Here is a 23504-nt window from a genome sequence, read left to right as displayed (position 1 = left end):
ATCCTACCCTGGGTAACATGACTAGTGCAGGCTGCCGCAGGGAGGGCAGTGGGAGAGGCTTTCCCTGTTTCTCTGCCCCTTGAGCCTGCACAGGGACCCAAGCACCAAGCAGCTGAAAGCAGTGGGCAGAAGGGAGAGGGTGTCTTCTCCGGCTGAGCCTGGCAAAGGCTGCCCAGGAGAGGCACAGCCCATACAGGAGCCTTTCCTTGCCAGGCCCCTCCCCAGAGCAGGCTGACAGCGCTTTCCCCATCTCACCCATCCCAGGACCCCACTCCCCCTTGCACAGGCAGGGGCTCCCCAAAGCGGAGTGGTGCTTCAGGCGAGGAGCTGCAGCCTGCCCCACACGCGGTTCCTCGCGCTGCCTTTTGCTCCCCCTCCCCAGCACGGCTCCTGTACAGAGGCGGCTGAAAAGCGGCGGTGGGAAGCACCACAGCTGCAGAGGGAACAGGCCATTTTTAGCAGAGCAGCCTCCCCGCTGCTGGGCTGCAGGCAGAGCTGTGCGGGGCTGTGCTGCAGCGCTGCAGCCTCCCACCACTGCCTTACCTCCAGTAAAGGTCTTGGCCCCTGCCCATGAGAGAAAGCCTGTAGCTTCATGGCACTTGCTCACCACCCTATATCCCAATGGCTGGGATCTGATGGGATAACTTGATCTTGCATGTTTAAACTGCTGGTACTTTTGGGGGTGAAGTTTAACAGGGATGCGGCAGTGCCTGAAGTGGGGGTACCCAACCGTGGGGCGCCGGGGGCTGCAAAGGGGGCACGCCAAGGAGCCTGCGGAGCTTGGATGCTCCGGGGCTCCCACACTGGAGGGCAGGGGTCCTCATTGTGGATGTTTCTATTCCATTTTGGGTGCTTAAAGCCTTTTCTGGATCTGGGTTTAAAATTAGAGGAGAATTTTTCCTGAGTAACTCCTTTTACTGGTGAAGCGTGGGCTGAGAGGGAGGACAGCCCTATTGAGAGCTGCTGGTAACCCCTTAATGATGGGGTGAGCGACACAGCCAGGAATAGACCCACGGAGGCTGAAAAGGGAGCTCAGCTTTTCACCCTCCATTGCCTTTTTTCATCGACCATCTCCCCCCATTGTGGCTCCAGCACCCTGTGGGAACTCATCTTCCACATCATGAGTATTTACCAACTGTAGCGCTTCACCAACAGCAATGGTTTCTGCCCAGTGGGTCCCATGGGAGCTAATCCTATTCCCAGGGCCTGAGATGGAGAGATGGCAGCTCAGAAAACCTTCCCGAGAACAGGCGATGCTGGAGAAGCGCAGCACTCTGAGGCCGGAGGTGCTCACTGAACACTGCCCTCCTGGACCAAGCCCCGCTGAGAACTGGGTCAGGCAGGGAGAAGGCAGGAGTCCCCCCGCTCACACCAGTGTGGTGAGTTCCCAGCTCTGGGACTTTAAGCACCAGCCTACCCTCGCCATCGCCATGCCTTGCCCATTTCCCAGAGGGAAACATTCCCTCTGCCACCACAGATGGCTCCAGTCCCAGGGCCTGGCCACGGCTTTGGGCTCCAGCGCTCCAGGGAGCCAGGAAGGGCTGAGTACCATGGGGTCAACGCCACAAAGCCTCTGGCTGCAGCTGGGCACACCAGCCCTAGTAAGCTGGCCCCACATGTGCCCCCTTGCCTGCGACACAGGCAGAGCAGGAGCAGTGAGGGCACCAGGACCCCAGCTGGAGCTCCGGTGTCCTACTGGGGGAACGGGGCAGCCCATGTCCCCCTCAGCAAGGCAGAAGGAAAGCTGCAGGCTAAGGGACCACCACTGTTCCTGCATGAGGATGGACACATTCACAGCATCCCACATAGTCATCTATGTGATCCCACCCAAAACTCTCACTTTTGCTCCTGCTGTGTGGCTGGCCAGAGAGAGCAACTGAATTTACCTTGAGCAGCTCCTTGGGGAAGTCAGTGCCTCCGTTGAGCCCCTCCAAGTTGCCAATGAAGTCAGAGCAGGACATTCTCTTCCCGATGTTCTGGGGGAGCCAGGGGAAGAGAAACACGGGGGGGGGGTTACCTTTGGGCTGGGGGGCCGGTGCTGGCTGGAGCAGGCCCCACAGCCCAGGAACAAACTCCCTGTCTCCGCAGTGAGGTGAAGGACCAGCCAGCTCTCAGGGAGGCTGCTTGAACGTGTGGGGAAGCTGCCAGCTTTGCCTAGACTCTGGGAGTCTTAAATAGCCTCCTTTTTCTAAGTTGGGTGCTACCTGCTCCTATGGCAGCTAGTTTTGGAGTCTCACTCCAACCCTCTTTCCCTGTCCACTTTCCTCTTCTGTCCTCATCCCACCTCCACATCTTCCAGCTCAGCATGTCTCCTCCAAAGCCCCACTCTCTCGTTCACCAGCTCCCTCTCTCACTCATCCTTTCTCCCCTCTCCTCCCCAAACACATTAGGGGTGACCAGCCCTTGTGGGTCCAGGGTCCCCTACCTGCAGTTCAGGGCGGTGGGGACAGACAGTGCAGGGACAGACGGGGCCGATGGCAGCGGGAACTTACGTGTCCATGCAGATCTGTGTTTAGCAGCATCAGGGCGCAGGTGAGGGTGTGGGCTCCATCTGCAGCACAAGCACAGGACAGGAATTAGAGCCCCTGGCTTGGCCCCACAGCTGGTGCTCCAGCCCCTCAGCATCTCAGGCAGGGCACGGGGGCTCTGAGCGCCCAAGGCAGCCCCGAGCCTGCTCCGCCCGCCCCAGGCACGCAGGGCACACAGCAGTCAGCGTAGTGCTGGCAGCACGCGGGCGAGCAGGTAGGAGGCCACTGAATTAAAGCTGGTCCCAAACCTGAGCGTACAAACTCCCTTTCAAGCCTGTAGCCCTTTCAGCCAGACAGTGATGCTGCAGCTAATCCTGCAGAGCTCCTAGCACGGCAAGGTGGGACCGGCACAGCCCTCTGCCAGCCAGGCAGCCCAAACCTCACCTTGCCCCAGAGCCAGCCCAGAGCAGACCCAGCACGTGAACACACACAGGAGAGGCGAAAAGACATTTAAACAGTACAAAGTGGGTGTCTGTGCCGCCCTGAGTGCTGGGCACCCGAGTTTTCTCACCTGGCTATTCCCCGAGCCGAGGGTCTGAGAGCTGGGGTGTATTTGGTGAGGAGGGCCTTCTCTTGCCTCTTGTGCTAATCTGCTCAAGGTCAGAATTAAGGATGGGTTGAGCCCTAATTATGCGTGATCCAACTGGAGCAGGTTTTTTTTAAAAAAAAAAAAAAAATCTAAAGCATCTGTCATTTGAGGGAAATGACATCTCTGGGGCTGTCTCCTAAGGCGTCAGTACAGGCTCTCAGCCTGCTCTGTTTCAGTTTGAGCACCTTCACCGACTTGACGAATGCATGGGCTCGCTTGAAACACACACACGCGCACACAGATACGCACAGTTTCTTACCCTCCGAAGAGATGGCATTGGGATTACACTCGTAATAGCGCTGGGAAAAATGAGCCAGCACTCGTTCTCGCTCTTGAGTCTCTCCCATCAAGGCCAGCTCCTTTAGAAAGGACCTGAAGAAGCAGCAGCAGCAGCATTGGTCACACTTGAAGCCCACCAGCAGCTTCTCCAACCCACCTTGCGCAGGAGTGGAGCTGTGCTTTCTGGTCTGGAGACCCCGCTGTGTGCCAGATGAAGCCCTGCCATTGCACATCCCTCTCAACCAGCTGCAGGACTCCCCTCCAAGCCCACAGCATCGTACCCTGCCAGCACATCGCAGAGACCTGCAGCCGGCCCTGGGCACTATGCCGGGGAAGGAGGTGGGGGTGACACCAAGAAGCTCTGAGCTTAAGGCCTGGAAAGCCAGTCCTAGGTGAACCTGACTGTCACCCAGCTGCACTGACTGGTGAGTTAAGGGGGATGCTCTTTTGCAGTTGCGTGGCTGAGAGACCACTTTGGGACTCAGCCCCCGCTATATAAAAGGTAAGGGGATCTCCAGGTGGGAGATGTGGGGTCTGCTTGCTCCTGCAGATCCCTGTGCGGGTGTGGAGCTGCAGAGGGCACGGTCTGCTAGGACCCCACTTGGCCACCACACACACACACATGTACATGCACTCAGCTCTGACCTGAGAGCCTGGTCCAGGCTCATCCCCGTGAACACGAAGAACTTCAGATATTCCCCTGCCACCATCTTGCTGAACTCGTTGCTGAAATAGAAAAGGGGTGAGCAAGAGTGGGATCGACCAGATCGTGGGGACAGCAAAAGGCACATAGGGGTTGGGGTGGATTCCAGGAGGCTGGGAGCTCCCCAGGGCTGTGGGAGGCATGCTGGGGACAGAGACACCCCACATTCCCATGAAACTCAGAGGAGTCACCCACAGATCCAATGGGAGTACTGGGCATGTAAGAGAAACTGGAGAAGCTAGAGCTGGAAGGGACCATGAGAGGTCAGCTAGCCATCCCCCCATCACCTTACTGAAGCATCCAAGATGCAGTCATGGTAGGAAGGTACCAAAACCTGGATGTCTTTTAGGTTTTAAGACCTTTAGAGGGAACACCTGGTATCTGTAGCAGGTGTACCAGTCACAGGCAGTGGGCTCTGGGGTCCTGCCAGCTCTTCCCTGCCAGCCCAGTGCCCTGCAAGGGCAGCAGCCATGGGTACACCACGGGCGCAGGTGGGTCCCTTGTAGAATGGGCCATTCCTTGCGAATACCCACACGTACTTCTTCCCCAAGTGACGGGCCACATCTGCTTTTTTAAAGCCATCCAGGTTGTAGAGCCTCTTGGCCAGGCGTTTAGCAGCCTCCAGATCAGCCTTGTGCCCGTTGGAGAGGGTGTCCGTGCTGCCCAGGGCCAGCTGCTCCACGCTGTCCATCTCCGAGTCTGAGTCTGAAACCAGCTGGCTCAGGGGGTGGTCACTGCAATGGGAAGGGACACTCCACATTAGCCTGCCTACAGATCCTCTTCTCGTTCAGCTTCTTGGGAAATGCAGGCTCCTCACCCTGCTTTGGAGACCAGCTACTCACTGCTGGGACCCAGGATGAACAACACTGCTTAGAGACACTCCAAGGTCGGGTCTGGGAGCTAAGGGAAGGTCTGGTGATGCGGCTGGAGGAGACAGGGGGTGACAGGACAGCTCCAGTGACTGATGACAGGAACAAGGCACCCAAACCCATGTCCAAACTGGATGTAGAGAGACAGGACAACTGCTCCAAAGTTCCCCACCCTGAGCCTGTGAAACTGCATGTGTGGGCTCAGGCTCTGCCAAGCTCAGCCGTAGTGGAGACTTTGAGCAGAAACATGTGCACATCACATGCTGTCCTACAGATCTGCACTCATTTTTTAACCTGGACAAACTCCTCGTGCTGCTCTTGAGCACAGTTTCTACCCAAGACAAGATGACTGTAATTTCTTTGCTCGCCTCTTCCCACCCACAGACTTCAAAGCACTTCACAGAAGGGAAAACTGAGGCAGAGAGGGCGAAGATGAAGGAAACACCCCCCCCCTCGAGCCTCCCAGCACACAGCGGGGTGTACTGTCTTCGTCAGGCTGCCCATCAGCTCTCAGCCCACCATGCCTTAAATGGCCACGTTAGGAGACGCTCTTGGCTTAGCCCCCGAAGCAGTCTGACTCAGCGGCACAGAAGTTATCCCAACGAAAAAACTGGTTGAATCTAATCAACAACAAACGCTAGGCAACTCTGACCTCGCCCAAATTTTCTGGCAGCCCTTACAATGTTCCAGTCTGATTTATTTTTAAAAGTCTCTAATTGACTTTTAAGAGGCCTGCTCTCCTGGGCCAATTACCCAGGCCAATCTCCTTGAGGCTCCGTTTCTTCCACGAAGGATGAGCCTCCTTGCTGCTCAGCACTGCCCATCCCAGGGGAGCCCTGCGCAGCACTGGCAGGCTGCCCCGTGCCTCGGGGGGCTCTCAGGTGCCTTCTTCCCAGCATCCCAGCATCCCCAGCCACGTGCAGCGGGGGAAGCTGCTCTGTGCTCAAGCCCATGGGCCCGACACTTCCCTGGTGAAAGCGGCTCTGACGCCCTGCAAGTCCCTGGGAAGATGCACTTGGCTCGTACCATGGCTGAGCCTGGCAGTGCCGGGCAGTGATTGTGGTAAGACCTGGACGGGTGGCCCAGGACAGATCCGTGCCCATTTGGCCCCAGCCCTCCCCAGGAAGCCTGACCATTGCCCCATGCCACCCTGGTGGGAGCAGCCACAAGAGCAGCCACGAGGTCCCTAGGAGCTCACCAGCTCTGAGTCCACCTGCTCTGGGGAGCTGCGCTGGGCAGGGAGGCTTCCAGCATCACTGTCTGCATCACCAGCACACCCCGTCCTGCAGGCATCCCTCCCACCTGCCTAAAACCTCTCCTCCTCCCAAAATTGTGTGGCCGCATCCAAAGGTGCTGCTGGCGTGGGCCCTGGTGCCCGCTGCCCTCCAGCTGTGCCCGGCTGTGCCTGCACTGGCTGGCAGGGCCAAAGCTGCCCCAGGGAGTGCCCGACAGCAGAGCAGGCTGGGTGCTGCTGGGCCAGTGCTGGGCACACACCTCGGCCCCACTCTGTCTCCTTGTGCGGCTGCAGCTGCTGTGTCCTCAGCCAAGGACAGGGCTCACGGGCTCTTTGCTTCCCAGCAGCCGAAGAGATGAATCCATCCCAGCAACCGGCACCTGCCAGCCATGGGTTGTGGTGACTGTATTTTTCGCTAAAACTCTTTCTGCTATCACAGGGGCACAGGCACTGTCCCCTTCCCAGCCCAGCAGCTCCAAGGCTGCTTTTTCAGCCACAGGCTGAGCTACAAAACTCAAAGCCACCCCTCCACCACTCCCCATGCTCCAACTGCACCTCCAGAGCAAGCAGCTGCTCAGTCACCCTCTGAAGACCTTTTCATTCTTCTCAACCACCACCACTAAAAACTCCCAATACCCTTCTGGACCTTGCCTGTCCTGCCTGAGAAGTTGTCCTCCCTCACACAGCCGGTTCCTGGAGCCTGCAGTGGCAAACCTAGAGCTCTGAGTCTCTCCCCCTGACCCCTCTTCCCAATCTGTGGTCCTCTGCTTTCCTACCTAGTGCTGAGCATTCAGGCATGGGGCCATTTACAAAACCTCTCTTGTCCTTCAACATCTGTATCTCCCTGCAGGCTCCCAACCCATGGCTGCAATTCTTGCCTTGCTTCTTGCAATGGGCACACAGGGATCACAGCCTGGGTCTCAAAGCAGCTCTACCAGCGGGATCTACTGTCCCCTCCCTCACCAAGTCCCCATACTGATTTGGGTTTTTACATCAGCAAAGCATAACCTTGCTCTCAGGATGAGGCACTACTCAGCCATGCCATGAAATGGGTTTTCTTCCAACACTCAAGCCACTCTCATGCTCTTAAATATGGACCATCAGCCTCGATAGGCTGCAAGTGTCCATTCGTGGCACCCGTCTGTCACCACTCAAAGCCTCAGCTGGCTTGAGGAATGTGCATCTTAAAGAAAACCAAGAGCCCAATCCTCAAGCAAATGGAAAACAGAGCAAAGAGACATGTCCATGTCTGAGGCAACTGAGGTGATGCTGATTTTCTTGCCAATGAGCTAATGTCTCAGGGTGGGTTTTTTTTAGTGTACTTTCTGAAGTGACATTTCAGTTCAGCTTGAAGAAACACTGAGATAATATTTTCTACATTAGATACATTTTCAACCCAAGAACTGGCCCACACTTAAGGAATAAACATCAAATTTGGTATTGTGCGAGTAACCTCAGTGTGCCTGAAATGAGTCATCCCCGAGCGGACCCAGCGCTAGCTCATCTCTCTCCCTGCTGCCCGCCTGGGACAGCCACTGCCACCCCCTGTGTCGCCAGGAGCACAGGTCCCCTGCCACCTCAGAGGTGTTCGCTAGAAAGCCCAGGTCCCCAGTGCCTGTGTCGGCAGCAGCAAGGTGCTTCTGGGGGTCCCTGCAAGGAAGGCACGTGATCCAGCTCAGGGCTCGCCCTGGGACACAGGCTCTTCCTCCACCACCTCCCACCCCAGCTCAGCACAAGGACCAGGTTCTGCTCCCAGCCCCAGGGAGCAGCTGCGGCACCATGGTCCTGCTTGGGGCCGCCACACCACAGACACTCCTTCTCCAGGGCCAGATGCTTCTCCAGCTCCCAAATGTTCCTTCCTGAGGCCAAATGCTCCTTTCTGGGAGATGGATCCTTGTCTCACCCCAATATTCCTCCTCTGGTTGACTGCCCAGAGCCCAGCAGGAGAGACCACAGCACCTTCCCTGGCTGCAATGCAGTGTATCACTGCAGGAGTCCTGACGTCCTCTCCACCTTGCCACCACAAACCAGGCTCACCCGGCACCATGTTCGCTCCATGGCACTCAGCAACCAGCAGCAAATCTTCTCTCCTGGATGTGGGGCAGCAATAAGGCACTAGCTCAGTGAAGCCTGCCCCGGAGGGCTGACCTCCAGCTCCTGGCTGACAGCAGGGATGTATCTGCATGGTGGGACCCTTCCTGCACCAATGCCCTGCTCCCCAGAAGCGGGGAAGGAGAGATATCCCTGGGGACAGGCTGGGCCGGGTGGCCATTGGTTTCAGCTGGGGGTGCTCAGCTGAGCTCCTGGGTTGTCCAGGTCCTGCCTGACACATTTCCAGGTGAGACACCTGCTGTGGGAAACTCAAAACCTCCAACCACAAACCAAGTGCCACTTGCTCCCCACGGGAGGCTGGTTTGCATCCTGCACCATGAAGGGAGAGGGCAGGGAGCCAGGTTGAGTCCATGAGGGATACATGTATGGGGCAGAGCAGCACTCTGACCTCGATTCCCGATGCCCTGCATGCATGGCTTGATGCCCGATGCCTCTACCAAGCGAGCCCAGCCTGCCTAATATTGCTGCTAAGAATGTACCAGACCGGATCTTTGGCTGAGCTAAATAAACGCAGCTCCCTCCATCGGTCTCAGCGGAGCGACTTTGATTTATGACAGCCAAGATCTGGGCTGGTTCATTCTTCGCAGAATTGAAGTTAGGGCTGGGAGGACACTTGAAGGTCAGCCAGGCCAGCCTCCAACCACAGGCGGGGCTGGTCCTGCTTTCTAGCAGCTCTGGAGTCCAACCTGGTCCTCAAATCACCCAGCCACAGAGGCACCCGCCAGCATTACTGCTGCCAGATACAGGTAGGACTGAACTTTGGGCAGCTGTGCCCCTCCTCAGTCCTGTTTCTCTGCAGACTTCCAGAGCCTCCCCTGCAGCACCAGCCCTCTCTGGAGATGCTTGCCTGTCCTCCATCACCCCATCCCACCAGCCCCTCTTGTGGGGGGCACAACTGCTCCTGCAGAAGACAAGGGCTGACTCTGCAATCCCACCAATTCCTGGAGCCAGCTTGAGAGCCTTAAAATCCAGTTACTCACCTGCTGGGTGGAGGGTTATCGTCTCCTTCAGAGACACAGAGACACAGGGGTCAGTGCACGGAAACCTGGGTCTCTCAGACCCTTGGGCAAAGCCCAGCCTAGGGGCTCTGGGTCAGACCTGGGGGCTGGGATTAATGCCTGACACGAGGGGTTGCATCCCACAGGGCTGTGCCACTGCCCATGCCTCTGTGGGCAGCCCTGCCAGCCCCAGGACCCTGCCTGCTGCCCCCATCCTCCACGCCATGGAGCACCCACCCCAGCCCCCAGCATTGCCACCCCATCCTGTGTCCCAGCTCCTGCTGCTCTTCATGGCTTGACATGGAAATGCTTGGGGGAAAATCTCCCCCCAGGCTTGTGCCCCATTTCTTGCCGTGCCAATGCTTGTGGGGTGACCTCTTCAGCCTGCGCCCCATCCCTGTCCCCCTCCTGTGCTGCCATCCCACACCATCCCTCCCTTCCCCTATCTCCATCCTTTCCTCGCTGCCCTCCTTCCTCTGCGCAGCCCTCTCCCCCCACCCGCCGAATCCACCCCACGGGGCCCCAAACTGGGCACAGCCCTCAGGGCATCATCTCACCAGTTTGCCCAGTGCCAACTGGGAGCTCAGGCCAGCTGACAGACCTGGGCTGGGCTCTGGAAGGGGGGGGGGGGGGACGCACCGTCTCGCCGACTGCTGCAGTAACAAAAGGGACCTTATAAAGAAACACAGCGGAGCTTATTGGCAGGACCCCGGCGCTCCAGCACAGGCCAGCAGCCGCGATCGGGCAGGGAGGAGGGTTCGCTGCCGGCGCATCCTCCGCCCGGGGCGGCTGCCAGCCCCACGGCCTCCCGGGCCGCCCACGCAGCCGCAGCTCCAGGGCTGAGCTCTCCCTCTAGCGAGGCTCCGGGCGTGCTGCCCCTCGCTGTGGTATCCGGCCCTTTTCACCAGGCGGTTTGCAGTCCCCCGCTTCGCCGCTGCTTCTCCTGCCTGCCCTTCTTTCTGTTCCCCCTCAGGCGATGGCCCCGATTCGGGTCCCGGCAGAGCCTGCCTCGCTCGCCTCCCACGGGGGTGGCACGGGGGGCAAGTCTCGTCCCCCCCCCTCCGCTGGTGCTCCTCAGGGACCGGCACGGCTGTGCCTGGGGCCAAGGCTGGCTCCGGAGCAGTGGGACGGGCAAGGGAAGCTGGGTGGCTGGATTTCAGGGGACTTCTACCCCCAGGGAGATGCAATTTGCCCATTTACATCCCATCCCGCCTGCGGGGCCGGCAGCCCCGGGCTGCCTGTGTATGGGATTGCAGCAGGAGAGGCGGCACTCCAGGCTCTGCTCGCAGCCGGCAGTACGGCAAAGCCTGGGGAACTGGATCCACAGTTGCAAAAGTCTGGCTGCCACCACAGAAGCAACCTCCCTGCAGTCCCCAGGGCTGCCCCAGCTCCCGCCCCGTCATCTCGCCAGCGCTGCCTCTGCCCCTGGCCAGCCCCACCAGCCCCAGGAGGACCCCACCAGCCCTGGAGGGCTCGGCCTCACACCATGCTCTGCAGGTCACCGCCGCCACCCCGGGGACAGACTGCTTTAACTGCAGCCCTCTGCCCAGCAAGAGCAGGGGACCTGCACACCTTCACCTCCCACCCAAAGGGGGAGATAACCTACTCACACACTGGGGGTGTCACCGTGAGGTGTCCTGCTGTGGAGGGGTGGGGAGGGGGTTCCCACACTGGGACCCTTGCTGTTCAGCCACTGCTCCCTCCCTTTTAGCCAAGGCCTCTGGAGGACGCGGAGGCATCCCAGCGCCCCGGGGAGGCCTCGCCAGGTCTGCACTTAGGCACACTCCCCATGCGCAAGGTCAAGATAAAAGTGTGGTCTGACTATCGTGTGCCGAGGGACACCAGAGCCTTGGCATGAGCTGCAAGGCTGCGTGAACCAAGACCACCAGCCGTGGGGGACACTGTGTCTCCTGGGCAATGCAGGGGGCATCACCAGCTTGGCTGCTTCTGCCACCGAGAGAGATGGAAAGTCACGGGCTGCAGGGCCATCCAGACCCCAACCGTTGCAACAAATAATGTCAAAGGTTTCTGAGGCACAAGAGGGACAGTCATAGGGCACATACAGGTCTAGACTCGCTGGCCTTCTTCACCAGTCACCCCTCACGCCAAAGCCCTGCAGCCCGAGGTCACCTCTGCCAACCCTGAGGCCGACAGCCAGCATAAAGCCCAGCCTCCCACCACAGAGCCCCCCTGCCTGGGGTCCCCAGTCCACCTGAGCTGGTGGCAGTCAATCTGTACTGCTTGTGACTATAGGTGGTGGCAAATCCCCTGCTCTCGCCCCACCAATGTTGCATTACGATGGCTGCAGAGGTTCCTGAGCTCCTTTCCCCAGCAATTTCCATTAAAGACCCCTTAATGGGAGCATCACAAGGATAATCCCCACTCGAGCAGATCAGCCCTGCCAGGCACCAGGAGCTGCTGACTCCAGCTCATGGGAACCTTTGAGCAACCAGCCCAGACACTTCTTCAAACTACTTGGAAAGCTTCAGCTTCATGATCAGCTCCACTCAGAGTCTAGAAAGTTGGTGGCACCAGTGATGGGGAAAGAGAAAACTTCTTCCACCTCTCCCTTGCCAGAAAGCCCTGCTGCCTGAGGACTGAGCCTGCAGATGATGGGCTGCCCTAGCCCCTGGTACCCCATGCCTTCCCTGCTTCCCAGTCTAGCTCGTGCTGTCAGTCCCAGTCTCCGCTCCTCTCCACCGCACGACACCAGATCCCAACCACACCTGTCTCCCTGTCTGCATCGCCCACGGGGGCTGCAAGGGGAGGCTCGCTCCATGCCGGGGAGCAGAGAGCTGGGCTGCTGCCTGCCGGGGGCCTGCACACCTTATTTCTCACTGGATGCAGGGATCCAGTTAAGAAATATCAACACCTAAAAGAGCAAATTCAAGAACTGACAAACACTAACATTACTAAATTTACGGGATTTCCCTTAGGAGCACATGGAAAATGGTATCAAGGCAATAATGAGTTATTGAAAGAATTAGGACTCTCAGGTTCTTGACAGGAAAAGGTCACTCATTGTTTATCGAATTGGATGTTATTTTCATCAGTAGATATTGTGCATATATTTGTAAGTACACACTGTTATAAGATCATAATGAATTAATGAATTGTAATTGTATTGTTTAATGGACTGTAAATAAACTGAGTTCTTCTATCTTTCTATCTAAGGCGGGAGCCAGACCCCACTGGAGACTGCCAAAGACGACACATTAGGGTGTGATAGTACGTAGGGATGATAACAGGCTCGGAATCATGACGCATCATCTAAATTCCTGCCAAAAGACATTAAGTACCAGTCTTTACCAAGGTGGATGGGCCACCTTTACTTAATCCAGAAAAGGAACATGTATAATTTTATGTATGTTTGATAAATAGCCAAATGCCTCATCATCTAATTAGCGACACGCATTATTTCTCACCATCTTTCCTGCAGCCTCCACTTCAGGCTGCTGCTGGAGCCAGGGCACCGGCTCACTTGCTGCAGGCAGCATGGCCCATCTGAACATCACCCACAGCCCAGGAGATGCGCAAGAAACGGGGCCTGAACGGGACTAGGAGAAGAGCTGTGCAGGGACCTACTGATAAAAAAGGGAACCACTTCTAAATGGGGAAAGTAGTTGCTTGGGGCTCTGTGTGCCTGTGTAACAGAAGGTGAGGCTGGTGCTTATGGTGCTATGGAAAGGCCAAGCCTCGGGGTCCCCCGGCCAGGGAGTGCAGTGAGGGCTGCAGCCGGGTTCCCCCCGCGCTCCCCTGCCACCAAAGCAGAGGTACTCCTGCTTGTGAGGGCTGGAAGAGAAGACAAGAGGCTCAGCAAAGGTGGGCTCAGCAAAGATCTAGGGCAGTTTGGGGGACACACACACAACACCCCTCCATGGCCTGTGCCGCAGCCCAGCGCTGCTCCAAAACCTGAGCTAGGAGGGGAGGACAGCACCGCAGCATCTTCGGCACTGCCAGCACGCTCTGCGCTCCACTGACTATAAACCAGTGAGGAAAAACCTCTGTTAAGCCACGTTATTGCCGTTCCTGCTGCCGCTGTGTCTCTGCACCCTCACACCTCCCCGTGCCCCTGCAGCGGGCTTGCTGTGGTACAATGGCACCCTGCGGATGGTAAGTCAGACACTGTCCTCTCAGTTTCTCCAGGGTGCTCTGTTTGGGTCCCTTGCCTTGGCAGAGGAATAGGAAGACAATTCTTCCTGCGGAGAGCACTGATCACGGCTGGATACTGCCACCCTTCGCTGCTTCGTGCCTCTCGGACATCAAAACCTTGCCTGGCCTCTGTGCCACCATGTCCCTGGCTTCAGTGTCACAAAGAAAGGGAAGGCTTACCCCGGCACCTCTCTGCCCCAAAATGCCCTTGGAGTGATCCAGGGACCACAGAGCAGATGCAATACACCACTCTCCTCTCTTGACTGCAGACACCAGAGAGGACACAGAACTCAGATCCCCACCTGGCCACCCCAAGCTGAGCCTGTGAGGATGGTGCAGGTTGCGACCAGAAGTGACATAGGTTTGGTTTGGAAAAGACCAAACCCAAAAAAGTTTGGTGTGGAAAAGGCCAAGGCCTAGAAAGTGGATGAGGGATTCAGGAGGCTCTGGCATTGCACAGAAGGTCACCATGCAGGAAGGCAATGCAAACAGGAAGGTCAGCACTGGCATGACTGAGACACCAAGTTCTCCGAGAGCCACCGGCTCTGCAGCTGAACCAGTGAACCAGACCTGACATCCAGACCGGACCTGACCACGCTCCAGATGAGCGTACCCTGGCAAAGGGAAAAGGCGCCGCCTGCCAACCTGCCACATCGCAAGTGCCTCAGCCCAAGACCTTGCTGGAAGGGGGAGGAGTGCAGGAAGGTAGATTCTCAGCCTGGACATGGTCTCACATAGGGACAAGTTGGAAGTGGTGGGGCTAAGCTCCCCCAGCCTGCTCCACCAGAGATCTCCCCAGGTGTGGGGCAGCCATCCTGAGCCTGGGTGCAGGCAGGCTCGGAGCAATGTACGAGGAGCCTCTGGTGGGCTGTGCTCATCTCTGCCCTCCGTCTCCAAACATACACAAGACTGAGGAGATTCAGGAGGCCAGGACAATAGGTACAAGACCATGGGACTCTTGCTCTCAGGAAACAGGAGGCTGCTACTCAGATGGTGAGAGACGCAGCAGTATCAGGAAGTCTTGGCCTCCAGGAGGGAAAGGCTGTTGAATTTCTACTGGTACTTGACTTCTGACTGTCCTTTCCCCACAGCCACCATGGATGCTGAACTGTCCTGCAACAGGAACCACAACGAGACTGAAGTCCTGGGACTCCCTGCTTGCTAGGCTGGAGAAAACCTCACAGCCCGCCAGCACCAACAAAGCTGGCAAAGATGAAAAAGGAGATGTACTCCCACTGACACGCCTACCACAACACCATGGTGATCACTGGCCTGATCGGTCACTTGACAGAAAATCCAGCACACCCAGTCCTGACCCTTCCCCCCTTCCCCAGCAACACAGGTAAGGCTCCGGCTGCAAAACACGCCGCACAGGGTTAGACTCCACACCGAGCCTTGGTGGCCCAGCTGGACAGCAAGCAGCTTTGGTCACTCACCTCATGTTGGAGGCCAAGGGAGTACCAAAGCTGTCCTCTGAGCGGCAAGGGCTGTGCCGAGCACCTTTCCTTCGCCTCCCCCGCTCCTCCTCCCTCTCCGTCCAGGGGGCATCTGTGGCTGAACTGGTCCCAGAGTCCGGCTCCAAGTGAGCCAGAGGAGCAAAGTTCTCCTCGATCAGCTTGGCGCTGTCTCGGATCTGTCCCTGTATTTCTGGGGTGAGGGTTGGGAGGTCAAAAGTGAAAAAGGTCCCATGGGTGCGGGCTGGGGAGGAGAGGATGTCAATGGAGTCGAGGCTGGTGTAAGATGTGCCTTTGGCTCGATGGGACTCCATGATGCTCTCAAAATGCTTGCTGAAAGAGTCCATGCCATCCTTGGAGAGGCTGTGCCCTAGGAGGAAGGGCACTGGAGACTTGAGCATACCCTGTGTGTCTTGATCCATGATCCTAGAGGGAAAGAAAGCGAGAAGAACTGGTCACTGAGGAGGAAGGGATCAAAGCCCTGAAACAAAAGCCCACACGCTGCTCCAGAAGGAAACTGGGGAGGGCAGAAATCTCCTCCGAACATCTGTAGACCTCCAAGGAAACGCCTCGCCTGCCCAAGACATCATGGGAAGAGGGACTGGGCTGGCCTCCCTCCAGACATATGCTTCTCCTTTAACGTGCCACAGACTTTTGTTCCTTTAGTGGCTCATCCTCATAAGAAGCTTATGAGATTGCTACTGCTCCCAGTTACTCAACTTGAGCTTAGATCCAATAAAGGGCTCAAGCACCAGAAGCAGGATGTGGTTCAGCTCCATTTCCAACCAAATCTAGAAGTGGCTGAATTTTCCAGGAGCCTTCAGAGCTCCCAGCACCCAGAAGGCTCCTCCTGAAGCTGCTCAGGACAGCGCGACACCTTCTTCCACGAATGCAGCACCGTGGTTGCTGAGCACTGCGCTCAGAGCATGATCAACACCAGCCTGCAAGGTCTGCTGGCTGGTTCCAGGAGGCATTTGGGACCCAGCACAAGGCGATGTTGAGTCCCAGGAGACATCTGGGACCCAGCACAAGGCGAAGCTGAGCCCCAGGTTTCCCCAGGCAGTACGGAGGGAGACTCACACCCAGCTCTGGTCTTGGGGACCTGAGCTGGCCCATGTCCTAGAGGCCAGGCTTGGTCCTGGCTTATCATCTTGTCAGGGATCAGCCCCGCAGGAAGGCCCAGCCTGTCTCTAATGCAGATCTGCATCCAGTCCAACACAGGATTTTCTTAACCCTGAAGCCCTGAGTGTTTTGTCCTGTAAATGAGGTGAAGTGCAGCCTGCCCATCCGTCTGAGCACGTGACAACAGGGACATTTCCAACCCAGGGAACATCAATGCTTCAGCCGTACAAGCATAAACACAGCCCTAAAAGCCTACTTTACTCATAAGCCACTATGATTTTATTAAAGCAGCAGAAAAGCACTTGTTATGCCACTCTCTCCTCTGATTAAAGGAGAGGAACTGCTCCAGCTTGTCATAACATTTGTTACGAACAAACAGCTTCGTACAGAGGGCTCAAAAGATGCATTGCTGTTACAAGCACCAAATGATTTTCATTCATTAGCCTTCACATACCGCTCAAAAATCTCACCCTGATTACTTCAGCAGGCCAAGAGCCAGCAGCTTGACTCCCTCAAAGTGCCAGATGGCTTCAAGGGGAGCACAGCTAAGCCGGACGCAGGTAAGCAAGGCAGGATGGAGGCTCCTCTCCCCCATCCACCAGCATTTCCCTGGCTCTGCAGCACTGCTCCATGCTCCTACCATTCCTGTAGGAGCCCCAGGAGCAGCCACCTCTGGGGTGGCTTTCCGGCAAGGACAAGGCAGAGGAGACCTCTTTAACATCTGCAGATGAGCTCTACAGATGCGAACGTGCATTCACTGTCCAGTGAATTCACCCAGCTGTGTGCTACCAAACCAAGCTAACACCGCTGACTTCATTTTGCACCTCGAATCCATAAGGAGGGCGACGGGCTGTGCTGGGGAGGACATCAGCGGACGGAAGGGACTTTTTTCCCAGGAGAGGGAGCTGGGCTCATTCTTGTGATATTGCCACCAAGCCACAGGAAAAACACAGCTGGTTTTGTCCACACCATCCGAGCTCTGGAAGCAATCTCTCCCCCCCCGAAATATTAAGCGCAAAGCCATTCAGCTCCAGAAGGTTCTAGTCTCAGCAGCATGGGTGAAATGCTGCCTGCGCACACCACTCCTGCTCAGACCTAGACGCTTCATCAGCCCCCACTGTGCTGCCAAGTCCTCCCCAGCTGCCGCCCCCCTCGCACCCCGCTCCAGCCCCCGGGAAGGGTCACCAAACCATCACCAAACCAGACAAATGCAGCTGGGAGGAGCAGAGGAGGGGAGGAGACGCAGAGGCTGTAATCGAGCATCTGCGCAAGGGTGATGGGCAGCAGGAAAGCAAATAGGTTTCCAGCCTTGAGCTCGGGCAGGAGAGGTGGTGAGCCTTCCTTGGGAGAGGGCCAGGTGGGTACGGAGGGCAAGCGGATCCCAGGAGCCAATGGCCGTGCTGCATTGCACATCAGCGCCAAAGCCAGCAGCACTTCAGGCGAAGGCCTGCCCGTGGGGACCACGGGGGTCTGAGCAACCGGGCTTCAGCAGCTGTGTCTGACAGCTGATGGAGGGGAAGAGGCTCACCCTGCCTGGTGCTGCAGAGCCATGCCAAAATATCTCTCCTCAGGCCCTCAGCAGTTTTCTCTCTCTGCCAAATGCTCCTGTGACCCTCCAGATCCCTGACTGCCTCAGCCATGCCCCACTCCTCCTGCCTGCACAGGCACTGCAGGCACTGTGGCGGGATCCCCGCTCAGCCCAAAGAAAGTGAGGCTGTACAGCACCAGCCAGCAGCCCCTCGCTTTATTCCTCTTTGGACAAAGCTCTTGTGTGAACCAGCCCCAGCGGCTCCTTGCACTCCCCCAGGCTCCTTCGCACATCTCCTCCAGCTCGGCAGCTGCCCACTTTTGGGGCTCAGTGTCCAACTCCAACCTGTGCTTAGCCACAGGTGCTGACCACAGGCGCTGCAATGCCTGGCCAGCTGCCCACACTCCCCTGCCACGTCCACGCCGTCACACTGGGGTCACGCTGACCACAGTCCTCCCCCATGAGCTGCAGGCGTCTCCCCCCACTCATCGGCAGGCGCCTGCTGGCATCACCCCGAGCATCCCCTCTCCAGCCCCGCCAGCAGGAGCCTGTGGGACGTGGGAGCATCACCCTGAGCTGTGGCTCTGTGCCCACACTGGGCTCTGGGACAGAGGCTCAGCCTCAGCACAACACATCAGAGGCTTGTGGCTACTGAGGCAGGCTAAGCCTATGCTTAAGCATTTGATGAAATCAGGGCAATAACCGTTTTTTAAACCCCAACAAGGCTCGCCCTGCAGCTATTTTTCTCAAGCACAAAGGCTTTGGAAAGGCTCCCCAGGTAGCAGATCCAAGGGCTTTCCCAGGCGAGGCTGCTCTGCTTGCAGGGAGAAAAGGTGTTTCTGCCTCCTGCCAGCCCTCCGCCCTCTCGGGGGAGTGGAGCACCCCCCCGGCAAAGCCTCTTCTCTCTTATCAGCCCAAGGCACCCATGCTGTGGGCCAAGCCGGGCCCTGCCTCCAGCTTAGCCGGCACGTCTGCAGATGCTCGGGGAGGAAGGGAATTGAGCCGCTCTCACTGACAGGTCTTGGCTCTCAGGGACTAATGGGAATAAAGACAGTAAAGGCTTAGACTAGTCATTAGAGTTGGTAGATCTGACTCTAAATATATTCAGGGAGCGGATTTGCTGGAAGAAGACACCGTTTCTTCCTTCGCTTTCCATGTCTTGTTTGATTTGGTGTTGGGTTTTTTTAGCCCAATGTCTGGCCAGCCATTAGCACGCTCTCTTATTTTGGGAGGATAAATCACCAAAGAAGATGCCCTTTGGCCAGAATATGAAGGACAAGAAGATAGCACCAAGCCAAAATCCCCCTTGCAGAGGGTGCTAAGCCTTTAAGGCTAGATTTTCAAAGGGATTTACATGTCTAAATGCTGTAAATCAGCATCTGAAGGTGCTTCAGTAATTTTGTGGGGCTGGTTCCTCCCAGCTACACGGCCAGGCCTGGGGTACAGCAGCTCCTGCAGCAGCAGAACGGTGCCTACTCAAGGGAGCCTAGGGGGGCTTCTTAATCACCCTGGCATCACCCCTCCTGTGAGCAGGCAAAGCAGAAAGCTTGAAGTAGAAAACATCAATACTGGTGACTGGTAAACAGGGAGGAGGACTGCAGCTGCAGAGCTCAGAAACAGTGCGTAAGCAAAAACCCAGGGCTGCGATGCAGGGACTAAACAAGCTTGCGGTTTGAGGCTCGTGATTTTCAAGACACTGCCTGCAGGGTCTGCACCTGCCTGGGGAATATTCAGGGGGCTGCAAATCAAAAGAGCCACTGGTCTACAAAGAAGCCATGTAAAATGAACATGACGTCCTTATTTTACACATCGGTAATTATACCGGGAACACCGTCTTTAGGGGCATCAATGCATTTAAGGACACATCCAAGCTTTCCAGCGCTGTCTGGAGAGCTATAGTAAGGTGTCCCAGAGGGCAAAAAGCAGGATTACAGTTCATAGGACTTGTAGTGGCCTAGTACATATTTGGAAATAAAATATCACTATGCAAGATAATTGTTACAATAACTTGAAGAACTCGCTTGCAGTGATAATAACTTTACACCTTACTCAAAATTTCCATCACTATTCATTTGGAAAAAAAAATATAAAAAATGGCTTATTTTCAGCTTTTCTCTAGAACCCAAAGTTTTTGAGGACAGGGCAGGCAGCAGGGAGGAATGTATCCATCCCCTCCACTAGAGATGCAAGGGCTGGACAAACTGGCAGGAGCCCAGCTCCCCTTGGGATGCACACCTTCCCTCCCCATCAGCCCAGCACCTTCGTGCTTCTCCTTCCCAGTGCAGGGGCACCACTGGGGCTTATTTTTTCATTATCTTTTCCCACTGCCAAGATCAAACACTCCCTTTTCCTTTTCTTCCACCTAAATGCTCCCTGCCTGCCTTTTGCACAGCTAGGTGAGTGCATGCTGCCACACAGCATCCCAGGCATCGCCCTGGCTTTGCGCTTCCCAGGCGAGACCTCTCCCCACCCTTGCACAGCACTTGCTGATGATGCTGAGCCCCCTCATCTCAGCCAAAACTCTTTGCCGATACACGTGTCAGGGGATGCTCTTGGCTGCCGCTGCCTGTGCAGGCATCTCCCGTTCCCTGCCAGGGCCATTCCCCTCCAGGCGGCTGTCCTGCACAGCGCTCTGGAGCTCCTTCCCCTCCTGATGCCTCCTGCGGCAGGCAGATGTTGCCTGTCACTCCTCATGGTCAAACCACCACTCCAGAGTATGCCCCATGGGCAGGGTCTCATGCTGCCAGGCCAAAACACCATCTCCCATAGGTCCTAATTGCTAGTGTCCAGCACAGGGCAGATGGCAGCTCAGATGGCATTAGCTGCCCACAGGTGGGCAACTGAGTGATAACCTTGGCGTCACCCGCTCCATCAGCCTTCCAGCACAGGGTGTTTTGCCACACAAGTGAAAAACAACACAAAAGAAAACAAAAGGCTTTTTCCAGCCCAATGCATCCCCCACTCTTTCCCAAACATGGCAAATACCTACTGAGGCCAAGCAAAAGGGATCGCTCCTGCCTCTGAAGCAGAGCCGGCTGCAGAGGGGAGGGCAACCCGGCAGCACCTGCCAGCACATGGCAGCTCCAGGTCACAGCCTGGGCTCAGGTGCCCTGACACCATCATCCCAATGCCGGCAGTACTGGGACAGGACGTAATTAACCTGGCGGGACTTGCGCCAGGAAGCCTTGGCTCAGCCGGGTGACCCGAGCTGCAGGGCTCACCCCAGGGGAGTGGGGCCCACGGCACAGCGCCCGGGCCTGGATCACCAGCGCTGCCCCACACTTCCCATGGGGTGGTGAGGGTCCCCTCCCAGCCCCAGTCCCACCCCAGCCTGGGGATCCAAGACCCCATTTGACCCCCACACACAGCTCGGATGGAGCTACTGGGATTTTTGGCTCAGACACTCTTTCAGCAGAGCCTTTTGCCATGCAAGGGATAATAAGGAGGGCGAGAGGAGATTTTTGCCCTCACACACGGAGCCTCACCTTTCCCTGTTCTCCTTCCTCGTTGCCTCAAACACCTCATCGTCCTCATCTGCATGCCTGTCTTGCAGCCCGTCCTTCGGGCAGCCGGTGCCCAGGGCGGGGGGCTCCTCTGGCGTGCTGTTCCTCCTGCCTGGGGTGCCCTCGAAGCTTGGGTTGCTCTCACTGTCCTTCTGGCTCTCAATCGCCGAATCCACCTCCTCCTTCTCGGCCAGGATATCGTCGATGTTGGTTTCACGATAGCACCTCAGTGGCACGGTGTCCAGGTCTGTCTCAGAGTACTTCACTGTCCTCCTTATAATCCCAGTTTCGCAGGAGCTGGGCTTCTGGCCGCCTGGAGGAGACATCTCTATCTCCACCTCCACGTGGCTCAGGCTGTGTTCGGGCCCTGACCCCGGCGGCTCGGCAGGCAGCAGGCAGACGGGCTTCTGGGGGGGCTCGGTCAGGGGAGCGGAGTCAGGGGCAGAGGAGCCTGCAAGGGAGCCCCAAGCACTCAGAGCCGTGGGGAGCTGTGCCAGGGAGCGCTGGGGAGCTACTCCTGCGGCATCACCTGCACAGCAAGCGGGGTCATACATGTGATGGGCACCGGGGAACGGAGAGGGGGAGCCAGGAGGAAAAAGGGTGGGAGAGGCAGAGACAGGGTGCTGTCAGCGCTAGTGCACCTGCAGCCAGCCCTGAGCACCCATCCGAACCCCGAAGCCCTTCTGCAGAGGCAGCCGACGGCTGCCAGGGGTCAGGGCTCTGCGTCAGCCCCTTTGCATGATGCTTTGCATGGCTGCAGGGGACTCTGCAGGGAGATTGGTGCGTGCAGGATCTGGCCCCAGGAGGACACAGACTGGCTGATCTTGGCAGGGATCTCGGCTGTCCGGTGGGCACAGACAAGTCCTGAGGGATGGGCAGCCCCAAGGGGAGTCCTGGCAACGATTCAGACTCGCAAAGGAGAGGTCGGTCCAGCCAAGGGCATCCCCTCCTGACTTCTTACCTGTCTTCGGAGTGTCCAAGGAGCCATAGAAGAATTCCCACTTGGCCCTGGCGATGCGCTGGGCATGGGCCGAGCTCTGCCGGGGGTACGGCCATGCGCTGCCCTGCAGAGGGGAGAGTGGTGAGCGGGCGGTGGACCCTGCGGCAGAGCCTGTGCCCGGCACGGGTCACCCCAGCACTTACCTGGGGTCGGGGCTCTGGCTTCATGGGGCTCCTGGCAAAGGCAGGGAAGTCCTCCAGCAGCCCGTTGGTGAGGGAGCGGCAGGAGCAGTCGGCGTCGAGGGTGCAGGGCTCCTTCCCACAGGGACACGTTGCCCCCAAGGTCCTGCCCCCGGCCAGGAGCGGGTCGGACGCAGAGGCCTCCAGCTTCAGCGTGCGCAGGAGCCGCTGCTGGGGCAAGGGCTGGGGCTGGGGGGACTCCGTGTCCCCGCCGAGCTCCAGGCTGCGGCTGAGGCTGTGGGGGCCGTTGTCCCAGCAGGGCTGGGGGAGTGGCAGGCCGCCCAGGGTCCGCACGCTGGCCTTCTCGATGAAGCGGAAGGTGACAACGGAGCTGTGTCCCTCCGGGGCTGCTGCCACCAGCGGGCTCCGGCTGCCCGGGGAGGAGAGCACTGCGCTGGGCCGGCCCCGCCGTGGGGTGCAGGGGGCCGTCAGCCGCCCTGCGCCCGGGCAGCTCCCATTGCCAAAGACAGCCGCCTCCGCCGGCTTGCGGGCCAAGGAGCCGGTGCTGTTGTAGAGGCCGAGGGGGTAGCGGCGGGCGTCAGGGGCCAGACCCTTGCGTAGGAGGTGCAGGCGGCCGGCGTTGAGGTTGGGGGTGAGGCAGCGCGGGGGACTGCGTCTCCCAGCCTCGGGGCTCCCTCCTGCCAGCCAGGGCCTCCGGTCCACCCCGCGGGTGAACAGCGGGGGTGAGGCAGCGCAGCCCTCCTCGGGGTGGAAGCGGACGGGTCCCCCCGCCTGGGCCATCCCACCGGAGGAGGGCACGGAGGTGTCAGGTCCGGAGCCCGGCAGGGCAGCACGGGTATGGCGAGGCGGGTTCCCGGCACCCCTGAGATGATGGCCGGGTCGAGGGGCGACGCATCCTCAGGCAGCCCTGAAACAAGGGCGAGGAGAGCTGGTTAGGGGAGGGAGGACACAAGGAGGAGTCTGGGGCCACGGGGAGGACAGGCAAAAGGTGCCCTGCGCTCACAGCAGGAGAAAGAGATGCTCCAGGTGAGACAGCCCCCTTCAAATCCCCTCCTGCTGCAAGAAGCAGGCAAGGTCCGTTGTGGGCATCACACCAGCACTACAGTGATGCCAGCAGCCCTTTGCTCGGTCCCCAGACATCCTGGGGTGTTTTCTTTCTTCCAGGGTGTCAGGATGCTCAGGCACTTCCCCCACAGACCAGCACCCCTCAGACACGGTGGGAGAGCATGCTATACACTTTAAAAAGGCTTTCATTCATCCTGCTTTAGGTTGAATATATTTACTACCCACAGC

The 23504-nt window shown here is 57.9% G+C and overlaps 1 protein-coding gene across 1 annotated transcript in view; it reads right to left on the bottom strand.

The window, feature by feature from the left end:
• The window catches only part of PSD (pleckstrin and Sec7 domain containing), a gene marked incomplete at its 5' end in the record, with an annotated part of 39303 nt that extends 16312 nt beyond the window's left edge, over nucleotides 1–22991 (bottom strand). The window contains 9 exons of the mRNA XM_082308188.1: nucleotides 1887–1976; nucleotides 2493–2551; nucleotides 3377–3489; nucleotides 4042–4122; nucleotides 4639–4833; nucleotides 14901–15344; nucleotides 21054–21522; nucleotides 22033–22135; nucleotides 22215–22991. Of these exons, the coding sequence (XP_082164314.1) occupies nucleotides 1887–1976; nucleotides 2493–2551; nucleotides 3377–3489; nucleotides 4042–4122; nucleotides 4639–4833; nucleotides 14901–15344; nucleotides 21054–21522; nucleotides 22033–22135; nucleotides 22215–22991 (2331 nt within the window). The remainder of the gene's footprint in view (nucleotides 1–1886; nucleotides 1977–2492; nucleotides 2552–3376; nucleotides 3490–4041; nucleotides 4123–4638; nucleotides 4834–14900; nucleotides 15345–21053; nucleotides 21523–22032; nucleotides 22136–22214) is intronic.
• Between the last annotated feature and the right edge of the window lie 513 nt (nucleotides 22992–23504).

This window comes from Platalea leucorodia, assembly GCF_965183815.1.
Source record: "Platalea leucorodia genome assembly, chromosome: 4".
Lineage (NCBI taxonomy): Eukaryota > Metazoa > Chordata > Aves > Pelecaniformes > Threskiornithidae > Platalea > Platalea leucorodia.
This window is presented reverse-complemented; position numbering and strand designations above follow the sequence as displayed.